The sequence below is a fragment of the Myotis lucifugus genome, unplaced genomic scaffold (assembly GCF_000147115.1).
Source record: "Myotis lucifugus unplaced genomic scaffold, Myoluc2.0 scaffold_62, whole genome shotgun sequence".
Taxonomy (NCBI): domain Eukaryota; kingdom Metazoa; phylum Chordata; class Mammalia; order Chiroptera; family Vespertilionidae; genus Myotis; species Myotis lucifugus.
The window spans coordinates 1,981,544-1,997,840 of record NW_005871110.1 but is presented as its reverse complement, the minus strand read 5'-3'; the positions used below and the strand labels follow the sequence as shown (position 1 = coordinate 1,997,840).

General features: G+C 42.3%; 1 protein-coding gene across 3 annotated transcripts in view; it reads right to left on the bottom strand.

Moving 5' to 3' along the window:
- The window catches only part of ARID5B (AT-rich interaction domain 5B), a 176,266-nt gene that overhangs the window by 38,065 nt on the left and 121,904 nt on the right, over window positions 1-16,297 (bottom strand). For 2 of the 3 annotated variants that reach the window (XM_006089711.3, XM_023754609.1), the window contains exon 5: window positions 4,601-4,713. In XM_006089711.3, coding sequence (XP_006089773.1) covers window positions 4,601-4,713 — 113 coding nt within the window. Of the gene's footprint in view, window positions 1-4,600; window positions 4,714-6,127; window positions 6,533-16,297 lie in introns of those variants that run through there. The other variant, XM_006089712.3, reaches the window with a different exon arrangement.

The window sequence follows — 16,297 nt, the reverse complement described above, 5'->3', positions numbered from 1 at the left end:
TTTAATCTGTGCTGGTCCCAACCTTTTTTGAGTGGCTACTAGAAACCAGGCTCTTCTAAGCACTTTTTAGGTATTATCTCAATTTTTAAAAAAAATAAGTTTTTTATGATTTCAAAGAGGGATGAAGAGGGAGAGAGAGATAGAAACATCAATGATGAGAGAGAATCATTGATCAGCTGCCTCCTGCACGCCCCCAACGGGGGATCAAACCTGCAACCCCGGGCATGTGCTCTTGACCAGAATCAAACCCAGGACCCTTCAGTCTGCAGGCTGATGCTCTACCCATTGAGCCAAACCGGCCAGGGCGATATTCTCTCATTTCATGCCCACAGCTCTAAGGAGGTGAATTATTATTCTCATCTTAGAGGAAACTGAGGTACAGAGAGAATGAATGACACGTACACAATCACAAGATCACGTCCCGGTTAGTAAGTGGCAAGTGTGGGATTGGAACCCAGGTAGTCTCAACTCTAGGGCTTGCGATTTTAAACACTATACTACTTCACTGACACTCTTATACAAATATTAAATTGGCAATAAGAACATGCTTCCAATGAAAAAGCACATCTTAATGAGTAGGTTTTACAAAACCTACAGCTTAGAAAGGTGGTTTATCAACTGAGCACCTACAATGCGCCAGAGACAGTGCTGGGCTGCATACAGTCTACCTAACGTACACAAGACCATAAAAGGCTAGTATTTGGCCCCACCTTACAGAGGAGGAAACTGGAGCTCAGCTAGGTCCTGTATTGTTGTTTGGCTAGCGAGGGGCAGGCTTCTGGGGTTAGAAGTCTCCCTCACTCTAAACTCCAGTCTTATACAAATAAGAGTAGATATAAGGTTTGCATATAAAACAGTCTGAGCCTTCAACCTGTAGTGACAATGGGCCACTTTTCTATATTATTAGGTCAGAAATGGCATTGTTAAGGGAGAAAGAGGTTTATCCCTCAGTGTCTAGATAGCTGCCTAACCTTCTGCCTCACCTGTGCAGAGACACCCAGAAACAGAAGGAAAGCAGGGAGGGGCGCACAAATCAGGCCCAATGCCATTCAGACTCCCTGCTTCACGGAAAAGGCTCCAGGTGAAGCAGCTGCCACCTCCTGAACTCCATCCTGCACCTCAGTTGGTGTCTTCCCAGTTGGGGTCTCCTTGGGAACCAGGTGCTTCCTAAGAAGTGAACAGCGGCTTCCTCTCTCAGACTAGCTCCATACATTTCTTCAGTTAATATAAATGAGCCCTTGAGGGCATTATTCTGTTTCTGGATAGAAACAGGCCAAGTCCTTTTGCACTTTTTTCACATTTACCCAAAACATTCTGAGCATTTTAATCCACCGAAATATTAAAAGAGAGCTAGTCCTCGTGTTGACCTTGAGAAAGCCCACCCTTTTGATGGTAACACTTAATTACCAGCTCTGTTTCTCCCGACCTGGACGTCTAATACTTGTTGAGCTCACTAAGAGCTTTGGGGTTTCCAAAGTGCTTGAGGAAGTGCTAAGTAAAGAATCGACATTTACTGTTTTCAATGAGCCACCACCGATTTGATATTAACCACATCCTTTTGCTGGATGGAGTTATAACTAATCCAGCTTTTAACTGGGACAGCGAGATGTGCTGAACCAGCAGGAAAGAAGCTGGAGTTATTTCAATTCAGTCACTAACGTGCTAGGATACCCTCATTTTCTTCCTCGGGAAACCGGGAGGGGATAAACTGTGGAGGTAGTTCTGAGAACCAAAGGGGATGAAAAAATATGGAAAATAATGAACGTGTCCTATTTGTAAAATGTTGAAAGTATGTTTGTGATGTAAATGAAAGGAGACATTGCTTCCTTTTTATGTCCCTTTAAGGCTATAAACCACCTGTTATACACGTCTGGCCTTTGGAAAGTGCTTATAGGATGTGAAGTCATTTGCCTTCTATCAGTGGAGGCCTTTCATTAGAGCTCTGGGCTGAGACTTCTCCTGTGTAGGTCACCATATGAACTGGCTCGGGCCCCAAATCTGCTGCTGTAAGATGATCCCAAGGGAAACAGCAGTACTTGAGCTGGACACCTTCATGACATCTCCAGAGAAGTGGAACCTTTTCCCACGTGACTTTTGCTATCTTTGGGAAGCCGTGATCTTCTCAGAGTCTTGTAAAGCTAGTGTTCATGTTCACATTGAGAGAGTGCAACCTTTGATGGAGACAAGTAGATGACTTGACTTGTTTTTCCAGCCATGCACCCAAGAAACCCAGTGGATTTTCACGCTGAGCGCGCTGCCAGGTGGAGCTGCAGAAAGCCGTAGTTAGAAATGGTCTATTTGAGAAACTTTTGGGAGGAAAAAGTCACACAGCTCTTGGTCATAAAGCCAAACTAACCGTCACCTGAAATGATGCTCCCAGCTCAGCAAAGGATCGATGGTCACAGGTTTGTAATCTCTACGGTAGCATTTCATGAGAAAAGACCACTTGATGACACAGATGCCTTTTTAATGGTAGTCCTGGCCCAGATGTGGCTTGTTCATTCTGTAGGGATTTTATATCGGTCTTGTTGGTGCCATCAAATAAGCCCACCATCCTTCACACCTACCAGTCTCTCTTCTATATGAAGAGTTCTTGCCTGACCCACTGGAATAGCAGGACTATAATCCAAGACTCCAAGAAGAGTTGGACATTTAGACCAGTCCCCAGGAGCTGGCTGCAGTGGGATATCCATACATTCACCATCGAAACCAACGATGGAAGGATAATCCTCCTCCAGGTAAAAATTCTGAAAGGCTGCACTGGTGGGAGGTGGGGTAGAAATGGCTTGAAGACCATCATTCCTACGAAGGATAAGTCAGTGAACATCAAATACAGAGCAGGCTCCTGTTCTCTTTAATTTTGTGGGTCTTCGTGTGAGTCCTGAGCTGCCTTTCCAGGGAGAGAGATGTTGTAGGGTTGTGATTTCAGGTCAGTTGTATGAGTTTTATAAAACTCCCAGAGGCATCCGTTGGTAGTGACTCCAAGTGACATGAGAGGGAGCTTCATCCCACTGGGCTCAGGTATAGGAAATGCCGGGATAAACACATGATGTCATCTTAGAAGTACGGGGCAGGGAGCCAACACAAGACATCAGCAGTACAAGCTCTGCTGAATGTTACAATCTTAAAGCCTTCTCACTCCATTCTTTATTGTATTGCAAACCACATCATAGGGAATAAACTGTTCCGGCTGACATCCTCGAAGACCATGGAAACCAAAGCCCTAGATAGGCAGCTCCAGGGGCGAAGAGTCCAAATTATTAGAAAATGTCATACTTGGTATTCAGGTGGACTCACTTGCAGGTGGTTAAATGAACAGAACAAAAAAATAACTTTAGGGAAAGAAGTTTGTTGTTGTGGTTTTAGCCAGAAAATATACATTTCTCCTGGTTGATCTCTTTGTAACACTTTGCAATCCTGGAAGCATGAAGAAATGATAACAAAGCAGCCTCAGAAATGCCCCATGAAGATAAGATTTACAGAATGTGAATGTTGAGGATTTGTTTCCTTACACTGGGAGGAGGCGTGGAGTACGTGGCAGGAAAACAGTAGATTTTCAACATAGAACTGAATTCATGTTTTTCTACATCAGAATCTTTCAAGTCGCCAATAATCAAAATGTTCCCACTTCCATAAGCTTAGTCCTTAAATCTGGAAATGTGGTATCAGTTGATATCCAGTCTTCAATTCAGATCCTAAAGGGACTATTGCTGCCTTTGGCACAGAAACAACACCTAAATGCAAACACCCCATAAACAGAACCGTAGAAATCTGATCCAAACTCACTAAAGTAAAAAAGACAGGTCTGAAAATATGAAGTGGCACTTCACACTTCCTGGTGCTAAATACTTCAGGCTCACACTTTTAAAATTCCTAAGAATGCCGGGGCAAAAATGGGCCTGGGTCCTCAACAAGTAGCCTTGAACTTGGACCTTTATTCTGCATTAAGATATACTGATCTTGTGATATAGAAACCCACACCTGAAACCTATATGATCATGTTGACCAATGTCACCCCAATAAATTTAATTAAAAAAGAGAGATCTTAAAAAACATATAAATGTATGGATGAGTATATGTATACATGTAAACATTTTGCTATGTGTCTTTAATTTTACTCTAAGGTAAGTTAGAGGTGATTTTGAAATAAAAATATGGAACTAAAACGATTAATTCTAGCCATTTCTAATTTCATCCTCCATTAATCTCTGCAGCAGATTTAGCTGAACACATTCAGAAAAAGGATGGTTCAGCTGGTCTATTTTTGATACAAGCCGAGTAAACTATGTCATTGTGTCACCTACTATGAAATCTCAGCCTCAATGACGTGGGCGCTTAATCATCTGTCCTTCACCCAACAGGCCAAACTGGGAGGTGGGAAGTCTTTCTGTTGACTAATCAAAATGCTTACCTCCCTCCCCCACCCTCCACCTCCCAAGGCAAGAGAGGTGGTGAGAATAGACATAGCAGAGAGCTGTGAATACCAAAGTTAGATCTGGAATTGCCAACTGCCACGAAGACACACAGAGTAGAGAGATAAAGAGAAAGAGGAAAATAAAACTATGCAGCAAAATGAATACCACGGCGCAAACAACTGTACCTTGACAATGGCTTTGCCATCCGAATTGTTGTTGGGATCTTTCACAGCACTGAATGAATCTCTTCTCTGTGGGCATGATTTCTTTTTGCGTGGTCTGCCTTTAAGATTCGGCGCTGAAAACAAATGGAGAGCAATTGATATACATTTTCATTGGCATGGATTTCCTTAGTCAAAACCCAGCATCTGACTCCAGTGGTCCCCATCACGTGTGCAGACACATGTACGCATCTGTGGTAGCCAGCCCTCATTTAATGCTTCTCTCCCTGAAGGGCTGCACCTTGGAAGACCATGCACGTCTGCACTTCTTTCCCAAAGCTAATCTATTACACTGTCACATGTCTAATTAATATAAATAAAATGAAGCCTTCAGCTCTAAAGGATGATGAAAGGAAAATGCCTTTCCCCATTGTTAGAAAAGAAACAGGTTGGGCGGACGACAGCCCTGAGCCAGGCTCCAAGATTATTCTTTGTTTTGTTTTGCCTCTTTTTCAGAAACCTAAGTGATATGCCAGCCCATGACAGTATCACAGTAATATTATGTTTAAAAACATCTCTCTTCAAATATGGAGACATGAGCATTTTCTCAAGTTATACATATAAGTAGAGAGAAAGAGAAGGCTACAGAGAGAGGTATTTGCAATAACAATCTGAAAAAAAATCATTACATGTATTTACTAATAATATTGAGACCAGCCTGTTTCAAATCTGAACCAATCTGGCAGATACATGTAACCCAGCATGCTCTTTTTTCCTTCTCAGTATATTTTTTAATGACCATCTTGAGGGTTATTTAAAATAACTTCCAAAGATCACACTGGGGTTAGCCAGATTCCGTGGAGATTATTTATACTTTCTAAAAGCCACAGACAAGATGCAAATCAAAGTTATATTTCAACCTTGATGTTGAGCTTGAATCTCTTTAAGATCCACACAGAAAGCAGAGGAATAAAGGCTGCTGTTTACTGAGAACTAGGGCTGTCCGGCATCAGCTTTCACATTTAACTTCATCAGTCACCCAAGTCGAACAAAAGTAAAACAAACCAACTAGCCAGCTAGCCCTTGGAGAATTTCAAACGAATGAATTATACCCCAAGCAATTCCTTTCAGACCTTCCCAGGTAGGTACCCACACTCTTGATGATTGTGACAATGCCAAATCCGGACAGTTCGAAACCTCTTAATTGCCATGCAGTTAACCAGTGGTTTCAGGACATTTTATATTGTACTCATTTTACAAACACAGTTAATCCCACTAATTTGATTTCATGCTATGGATGACAGTTGGCTATTCCTAAAAACCCGTAAATAGAGCTGCCTTTACAATCAGGCAAAAGTTTTAAAAAGTGGCTTTGGAGCTCCGGCTCAGACCCCCCTCCTCCCAAATCCCCTCTCCCTTCTCTCATTTCCCCAAAACGTTTGTCTGAAAGTACAAACCATCTCCCCTCCTCACCCCCGCAAGCCAGCCTGGAATTACAGAAGGTAAACAAGCCCACAAACACAAATCAAGCAAAGAGAAAGTAGCGATTACCCATTCCAGTCGACAAACATCTGCCTGAGGATGCCTGGGCTCCCGAAAGCTACAGCATATGCCTGACTGCTCCCGGGCCACGTCCCTGGAAGTCTGGACTTGACTTGGTGTGGATGTCATGTCAGCTTCCCTCCGAATGAGAGCTGCGAGGCTCCGCGCTGGGCTTACTACACCCCTCCCCCGGCAGCTTCATTACTCATGTAAACACACAGCAGTGACTAGCACCGAGTGTGTGGGATGAGCGCTGAGGACTCTGCTGGAGTTGCCAGACTGGCAGAGAGGGCTAAGCTCTCTCCACCTCCCTGCACGGGATGGTGACTTCATCTGGCCTGTTCTGTGGATCCTGACCTCCCGCCCCCCTGTGGGAGCGTGAGGCCACCTTCCAGGGCTGACAGGGTCCTCAGCCTGGAGCCAGGGTGTGGACTCTGGGTTGGAAGACTTGTAGCACAGACGTGTAGCCACAACTGCCCCGAGGGCTCAGCTTTAATGATCGCTGGGGAAGGACTGTACTTTCAAGTCCCCGTATCAAAATAATAGCAGAGCAGAAAGCTGACGAACAAACTTGGGGTAGATGTGAGGCATTTCATTGAAAGAAAACAAAACAAAGTCGCCTCTGTTCTAACACTTGTTACTGTGATCTTTCCTTCCTAACATTTTGGCAAAAAAAAAAAAAAAAAAGCATTTGAACCTAAAAGGCATTCATTTCCAGAAAAGCTTTCAAATCCCAAAGGCCTTTTGAGATAGAGAGAACTTGCATTGAACAGGCTGTTTTAAATAAAGACAAAGGTTCCGGGAACTGACAATAAGTCATCCCCAAATCGGGTCTGTTTTCTCCATTCTTTGAGCTGTTTTCAGAACCGGAGAAGCACATGTCCTTCCCCAGCAGATTCTGAGAATTACAAATTTAGAACACACGGGCACCTAATATTCTGGTCACACAAACTTCAAACTCTACATGGGATTTGGTCAAGAGAAAAAAGCCTCTTGTTCCTCAGAAGGCAAGTACACTGATATTTCAGGTATGTTGGCTAAATCCCACCAATCACTCAAGTCTCAAACTCAAATTCCTCTTTGAGCCTGCCCTCTGGACTCCTTTTCTGACCTTCTCTTATGCTGGGTATCACTTTCCACGTTATTCTTTGTACTTTAGCTGTGTTTTATGGCTTCTTCTTATACTACATTGAGAGTCCTTAGGACAGGACCAGGTCAGACTCCTCTCTCATCTGCCCCTGCAGACATCCAGGAGGCGGCATTGCATAATATGAATTTGTTGAATGAATGAGGGACTAATGGAAATAGAGATAGATGCCCATATATCTCCTCTTTGTCTTCATGAGCTGGGCCTGCTCACCTGACCACGTGTATACCCGTCACCCTGGGCACCTGTAAAACTGTGTTCACCTTTAGTACTGACCCTTGAGCTCTGGGGACATAAACCAGCAATTTGAGTTTGCTGTGGGAATTGAGACAGAAATCCTGCAGCCTTTAGTTCCCCATTACTGTTAAGCCGAAATGCCTGGCCTCCTGCGGGGGCCAGAATCTTGTCCCACATGCAGTGAGCAAATGCCCCGAGGAGCAGATGATTAAAATCCAAGCTCCCATAGTGCAGTTCGAGACCTTTTAGATCCATAGAACCCAAGTGATGCTTTGAGACTGGGAGGCTGGCTTTTGGGGAGACCAAAATTTTTAGCCTCTAAGTTACATTTATTTTCCTCCAGGGTCAAGAAAAGAAATCACTTGCTAGATAAACGAATAAAAATAAGTGCTTTATGGTTTAATAGTAGTCAGGGGTCAGGGGGAGAAAACAGCCCCACCTGGTCCCAGCTGCCCTGGACCAACTTAAGCCCCATCAACAGCTAAGGGCTACATACCTACTGAGAGAACCTAAATCCTAGACTCCAGAGTAACACCAGCTCCAGTACTTTAGAGGAGACCAGCAAAGCCATTCTGGGAAGCCGGCAGTACACTTGCCAATAGCATAACTGGCTGGAACAATGAATGCACAAGTTACTTTTCCATGTGTATCTAATCCACTAGCCATCCCTGGCCTGGCTCACTCACACAGTTCAGGCAATGCTCTTTGCATGATTGTTTTTAATATCATACATTAACAATAATAAGAGCTGATCCTACGGACCATGCACTTTCTCTGTACCAGCCAGAACTTTGCATACAGTAACTCATCTACAACTCACAGCAAACCCACAGAAAGTGCGATTATGAATCCCATTTTACAGACCTGGAAACTGAGCTAGCGTTGAAATGACTTGTTTTAGGTTATCCAGTGGGTTTCTGGTAACAGGAGGATTCCAGCCCAGGCACCTGGACTTTATCCAGAGCCTCTGCTTTTAGTTATTCTCTCTAATAGATGGACACACACACTCACTCTGTCTCACCATGAGGTATTTATATTAATAACTTGGGTTGGTAGTCACCAGGGAGTGAAAACACTCCCTAATGCCACAGATCGGCCCGTCTCAAGCAACAAACAGCACCCTACAGACCTGACAACAAGCAGGGACCCCACCGGTGGGTCCTGACTCAGCAGTAGGTGACAAAACTTCCACCAAAGTCACAGAGTTCTAATAAAACTGAGAGAGCCATGCCCATGGCCCCTTGCAGAGGCCCGCTGACTCTCCTGCCCAATCCCTGAAAGATCTCTGTGGCTATTTTAAAAAACCTTTCCTCTATGACTGCCCATCTGTTCCTCTTCCTCAGTGCCACGAAATTAACACGTATTCACCTTTGGGAAGTCACTGCTATTTCTATAGGTGTTAATCCCAGGAGAATCAGCGACCACCGGGGGCTCCAAGCTACTTTGACATCTAACCCTGGTCTTATGTTTTGTTATTTTCCTTTTTTTTAACTCCTTCACATATTAAAGACTTATAGTCTCTTTTTAAAAAGACAATATAGAAAAACAAGTTTTGGGGTGTGTTTTTTTCCTTAGCGTCTAGAACTGAGTCCCAGTCATTCACTTCTATATTTGCTTTACAATGGGTTCTGACAAGTTCTGTGTCAGCGCAGGTGTGGGAAACTTTCATCTCAACCCCAACTCCTGCAATAATAATAATAAAACAAAAGGAAATGTAACCAGTTACTGGCAAAGTAAATTGCTTTTGGCTTCAGTGTTCCTGTTTTTTTTTTAAACTGTGTTCTTCCTGTCATGACCGTCTATTTTTTTAAATAACATTTATGCTCTTGGAAATACCACGAAGATAAACTACTATAAAAGCTGGATTGACTCATCAGTTAACAACTCTCTCTCCTCATTTTGCAGAGAGGATTTTGTTGCCAACACAGCTACATATTCTCTCGAGAAATTCTTTGTGAGCTTCCACTCAGAGAAAGGACATGCTTGTTGGTGGGGATTGGAATTAGGAGAATGGAAAAGCAGGCATCATTTTCCTAAGAGTTTGACCCCCAGGGTCAATGTCTAGAGGAAGTCGGCAGAGCGTTAACTCATTTGATTTGCCTGGTGTGTGTGTGTGTGTGTGTGTGTGTGTGTGTGTGTGTGTGTGTGTGTGTTAAACACTAAGCACAAGCCAGAAAACTAAACTCCACGGATTTGAAGTATTAGGGACTGACAAACCTTGTTCTATGTATAGTATGCATTACTGATAATGCTTTGCATTTCTGTAATGCCTTTCCTCTGAGGATATCAATTCTCTGAAACATTTTCTTTATAGACAATAATCTTAAAATACTCTGGCAAGTTTCAGCATGGAGCATTGCTCTTTCTGGAAAAACACACACACACACACACATAAACCAAAAAAAAAAAACCCTACCCTAATTTAGTTATCATTTACTGTGTTCTATTTTCATTGTTTCCCTTTTGACTGTTTAGAAACTTCCTCTTTCACTACAACAAAAATAGGGTGAGTGTTTTTAAAGTTATTAACGTATGAATAAAAGATTAGAAACCAAGAATGGCAGAAAGCTTGATCAAAGCCACTCCTGAAATTTATGGGTGTAATAAAAGAAAGGCATTTCACAGATAATCTCTTACAGAATTTCGGTTTTCAAATACTTGGGAGGGGAAAAAGAAAAGAAAAACAGAAGCTCTCAGCCCTCATTTTGGCTTTAACTTAAAGACAACATTTCTACTTTAAGAATTCATAAATGAGCTCCTGAAATTTTTATTTTAAATCCACAGTTTACTCAATATACTCACTAGGCCCCACCTCCCAGAGCTGCTGGGACTCATCAGCTGTTCATTGGCTGAGTCTTTCCATGAAGTTATGAAGCATTAATTACATAAAGACTGAAGAATATCAAGTTTACTTTTATTCTGTTTTTCTATAAACAGCCTTTTATACCCAAGAGAAATGTTTGGGAAGCAACTGTATTATCTGGGATATGAACACACAGGGCCATTATCAAGCACAACTCATCTTGGAGAACACTCTAACCTAAATAATGAATGTAAAGCAATAGGCACATTTAAAATAAAACACATTATGTTACATCATTTTCTGTAATTGTTCTGACAGCTCCATTTTTAAGGGTAATTTTTTTTTCTCAAAAAAGAGCACTAAAAAGACGAGTCTAGAGTTATGAACCGAAACTAGAGCCAAACTCAATTGCCCCTACTCTCAGATGCCACCAAGAGCACACAGCCCTGAACAATGATCACGTCTGGCCACTCTGGATGTCATGGTTGCTTTGCGTGTCCAAGTTTACTTTTGCCCAAGCCCTGCCCCGGCGTTGCTTGGACCACAGTTCCTGCTAACTACCACCAGGTCCCCTTCTACCTCCTGTGGAAGTGTGAACAGTTGTGTTGGTAGAAAGAGGTTGGAAAAAACACACGAAACAGGCTGTGTATGAGGTCCAGTCACGTTGGCTATTTGTCAAATACGCTGAGATCCCCAAAAGTCACTAATGAGAGTGGAATGTGTGACTACATTTGTCATACCTGGATTGCCCGGGCAGCTTAAGTCCAAAACAGCAGTGGACTTCATTGACTGCTCAACAAAGCATGTAAGTAAACACTCTTGTAATCCTTTCCAAAACATGCCCAGTCTTACTCACTCCTGTTTCCTACAGGAGAATGCTGAGCCATTGTTAATGCTCCTGATCAAAATTTTAGTAATTTTATAGGCATGTGATTTGCATAGCTATTTCCTGATCCGCCTTCCTTCTGCCCTGGAGGTCTTCATTTCTCAGAAACACTTAAAAATACAGATATGACTTCTCCCCTTCCCCCACCCTATAAATGGAATGCGACTTGTTAGCTCATCTGCACTGCTAATTGGTTGGAAAGCATGTGACTCCTTGTATTCTTGCCATTAAAACACAAACAAACCTCTTTTCTAGTTAGGCTTTACCAGCTGTGATGGGCGGATTTCTCTCTTTATTTCATCTTTGTGTCTTGAGGAGAGAGAAATTTAAATGACCAAATGTTATTGTATATTATTCTGAAATATGTGGTGAATTCCAAAGGAATGCAGAAATGTCCTAGAAATAGGCTTGCCCACAAGGGCACTGGCAAAGAAGAGAGGGATTGTAGACACTTTTCACTACTGCTTAGGGAATAAGGGGGAAATCTGGGTGCTAAATCTAGGTGGAGAGGAGAGAGCTTGGGTTTTCAGAAGACTGACTCTGAAAGAATTCTGGAACAGAAATCCATGCCAGATCAGTCCAACTCTCACCTTCCTGGTCTATTGTGGCTAGCCCTAAAGTCCCCCCGGGAGCCGTCCTCAGTGAAAGGTCCCCTCCTGGACCTGTAAGGGGATGGAGGAGGTGGCTCAGGCTGTTTGCAAAGAATTCTTTGTCTTCGGGGTAATGCGGTCTATCTGCCATGGCAGCAGGAGCCTGTGGGAAGACTCTTTTGCCTTAGAATTCCAAATATTATGTAAAGAGCCATCAGGGCGGGCGGAGTGGATACCTGAGGACTTAGCTTGGTCCTTAGGGTACAGGTGACAGCGCTGTCTAGGTGTTCATACTGCACACAGAGGGTCTGATTTCCTTCCCCTGCTGCAAGGTCTTGTCATGAAGTCACGATCGCAATAACAAAAAAATGGTTCAGCTGGTGTGGCTCAGTGGTTGAGCGTCAACCTATGAACCAGGAGTTCAGGGCACATGCCCAGGTGGTGGGATGTGCAGAAAGCAGCCGATCAATGACTGTCTCTCATCATTGATGTTTCTATCTTTCTCTCCCTCTCCCTTCCTCTCTGAAATCAATAAAAATGTATTTTAAAAATCCTATATAATAAAAGGCTAATAGGCAAATTGTCCCCTTGGGAGTTCGACTGACTGGGAGTTTGACCGCTCGCTATGACATGCGCTGACCACCAGGGGGCGGCACAGAATGAAGGAAGGCCCGGGCGGCAGCCGGAAATCCCCAATCGGCCCTGATCGCCAGGTCTAGGGACCCTACCCATGTACAAATTTCATGCACTGGGCCTCTGGTATAAAAATAAAATAAAAATGCATAGTGGCTCAAATGTCCACTTTCACATCTTCAGGGCAACTCATTTCTGCTACTGTTCTTCCCAGATGCTGGGACCCACAAGCCATTTCCAGGCCCAGGCCGCAGGCTCCTCCTTAATAGAGAAGATCACGCTGGCCTTTGAGAAAACAACTGTGTGAACGCAATTACAATTAGAATGGGTGTGTTGTTTCACTATGTACTTTTTCTTAAGATTTCAAAATAACTCATGTTTCCATTTTTTGAGAACTATTCAATAAATACAGATTTAGTCCTTCTTAGTATGACTGCCTATAATAAGAATAGAATATTAATTTAAGATACTTGTCTTTTTTAAGGCTATTTAAGGATCTGTCCTAGAAATGCTTTTTAAGGACATTTTGATTTTTGTAATTTATAAAGTTTATAAAAATAGGACCTTCAAAACATAGAGAATTAATTTTTGTCTCCTCCTCCCTCTCCCCCCCTCTCTCCCTCTCTGTTTTGTCACAATCAATAAACCTGCTCATTCTAGTCTTTGATTGATATGTTCTGTGGTGTTACTATTGAACATGACAGAACAAAAATGAAAGCTACATTTTTGTATTGAACAGCCTGGCAAGGAGCACTAAATTTCAGTTCAGTTTTTAAACTCATATATAAACAGAACATTCTTGTTCAGCCATTTCTCCAGGTTTGGAAATGAGATACTCCATTTTCAACATTGAGGATAATTGATTTGCTACATCTCTTTAAAAAAAAAATCCCCTACTTGGAAATAAATAAAAGAGATTCTGTGTGTCTGTGTGTTTGTGTGTGCCTGTGCCTGTGTGTGTGCCTGTGCGTGTGTGTGCGTGTGTGTGTGTGTGTGTGTGTGTGTGTGTGTGAGCACGGAGATGTTTAACTTCTTGCAGGCTTGGACTAATATGAGAGACATTTTCTTTTTTCAGACACACACACTTAAGAAAAAGTAAAATGTCATCAAGTAATAAGCTCCCAATTTCTTTCTTTTTTTTTTTTGTAATCCCAAAAGGAATGTGTACTTAATAGGGCTTTTTCACTCTGTTTATACTTTTCGACATTTCAGAAAGAGTAATTTAGGAGAGTCTCTTACTTAAAAGTAAAAAGATAACTATCTTTGTTTGTCTGAGACTCTGGGGATGCTTTCCTTTGCTCGGGTGAATCCCTCTCATCCCTCCCACCTTCATGAGCTACCAGTGCCATCTCTGAGCTTCGTTTGTCTGTGGGTATATACGAGCCACATATTAGAAAATTACTCTAAAAGCTCCACTGTGATACCAAGGAGCTCACAGGTGGTAGGAAAGAGAGTGTGTTGGAGGATGGAGTCAGGGTCCACAGTGAGAAGAGAAGGGGTCAGGGTTGTGCATGGAGAGGCTGCGACAGGGTCCATAATACTCGGTGTTGTGTTGAACAAGGACAACCAGGGTGCTCAGGGACTCAGCATGAGTGGAGAAACAGAGGTGGGTGCACCATCAGAAATCCTAACGTAAATCTTAGGTTGAACAGAGAATACACAGGGAAGGTTAGAACTTCTTCCCCTTTTTTGTCAGGATAAGATAAATCATTTCTGTGACTGTTCAGAGCTGCTGGGTCCATGATGAACACCTCTAGCCACACGGGGCCACTGAGCCTCTGAGATATGTCTAGTCCAAAACTGGGGTGTGTCCTAAGTGTAAAATACACACTGGATTGCCAAGGCAATGCAGAAAAAATGCAAAATATCTCATGAATAACAGTTTCTAAGAGTTACTTATTGAAATGATAGTTTGGATATACTGGGTTAAATAAAATATATTATTAAAATGAATTCTACCTATTTCTTTTAATATGTGGTTACTAGAAAAGTTTAAGTTACATGTGGCTTGCATTATCTTTCTCTTGGGTGCTGCTGGTTTAGTCAACAATTCAATGTTATGATTATAGATCTGTCCTTGGAAATATGTGTTAAAGTGCAGACAGAACAAGATTAACATCTGTGGCTAGAATAATCAGCAGAAGTGATGATTCGGAAGTTTCAATATAATTCAGGATTGTGCTTACTGTTATGGAGGATAGTCATGTGTAGATGTTAGTATCTGAAATTTGTGTCTCCTTTGTAAAATTCAAATCTGGTAATCATTGATTCCAAGTTAATAAATAGCCCTGATGAAGATGTTATTTCATTAACTTCCTTAACTAAGATGTCAAAGCAAATGCTAAGCCTGGCCAACAGACTTGGGGGAGAGAAAAACAGAGGCTAATTACTTATTTTACTAATTATTCTCTTCTGCTACCAACATGGGTATAATGTAATCCATTTGTAATGCAAACTGAATCAGAGAAAATAAATCTTGATTGATTTTGGCTGTTTGGAAGGTAGAAGCTCCTTAACCACAAATTGTTGAATACATTCATAGTCTGGTTGTGTTTTCCTTTTTGGAGATTTCATTGGAAAGTCAGTAGAGAGGTAGAGATAGCCAGGCCTAAAGGCAAGGGCATGGCCTTCTTGGCTTTGCCAAGATGCTTCACGTCCCACAGTTTTATAGGAAGAACCTGAGATTACTCCTGAAGACAGACTCTAATAAACCCAGAAAAATTGACAGGACTAAAAGGTTTGAACTCCAGGGGGCAGAGGAGGACAAGTATTCTTTATCCAATAGTTCTTAGCACCAAAAGACTATGGGACATCACTCTGAGAAAATGGCTGCTCAGTGTCCACTTGGCCCAATGTCCCATCCTCCCAAATAACTGGTCTCATAGGTGAAACCAAAGCCTCTACCCCCCACACCCTCACTTTTTGATTCTTGCAGAGGCAGCAACACAAAAATATAAGTAGCCAGTTAACAGCTCTCCAGATACAACATGTCAATCAAAGGGCTACACACCCACCTGGGTTATTTTAGGCAACCCCTCACCCCCTTTTATGGTCCCAACTGTAAAAATAAAAGAGCAACAATGGTAGCAGTGGAAATAAGCGTAGGAAATATTTTCTTTTCTCAGAAGGCAAGAGTTACCATGGCATTTTAGACAGTAACATTCAGAGAGATTAAGACCAAAATCCCAGCAACATCAACAAAACAGACAATGAATATTATACCTTCCACTGTACAATAATGAAAACAATACTTCTTATGAAATATGAAATTATTTGACGGGTGTAACCTATATCCAGTGAAGCAGTCTGCACACCTCTGGCATGCTTCTGGTATCTAAGTATAGCAGTATTTGTCTTTGTCCTCCACACTCTTTTATAGCACATGGTATGCATATTTCAGCATCCAACATTATTAACTCATGACCAACTGTCGGCTGATGGTTATCTAACACATGGGGTCTCCACAAAAGGGATCCTTATTTGGGCAAAAGCTCTTGTCTGCACCAGCCTGTCTATATTTCCCCTCAGAAGGACTTTATTTGGATTATTATTGCTGTGAATGAAAGCTCAGAGGCTGCTTGTGTGGCAATCAGAAGGCGGGGAGGTAAATCCGTAGCAAGTTAAAACACTTAGCCGATATTAGAAGCGTTTTCTAGCTTTGTTAGCTGAAAGCCAACTCTCGGTCGCCCTCTCGTGGCGAGTCTATGTGATGCCGTGGGAAAACCATAAAAATCCAGAGAGTTTAATCAAATACAGGTAAGAACATCCATCTCTGACAGAAAGAGTCACAAATCACAACCTTATGTGGTTTTATATGTTTTGGAATTTACATTTAGCAGCCCTCCCATGTGGAGAAGGAAAGGGATTGGGGGTGGGGGGCTTA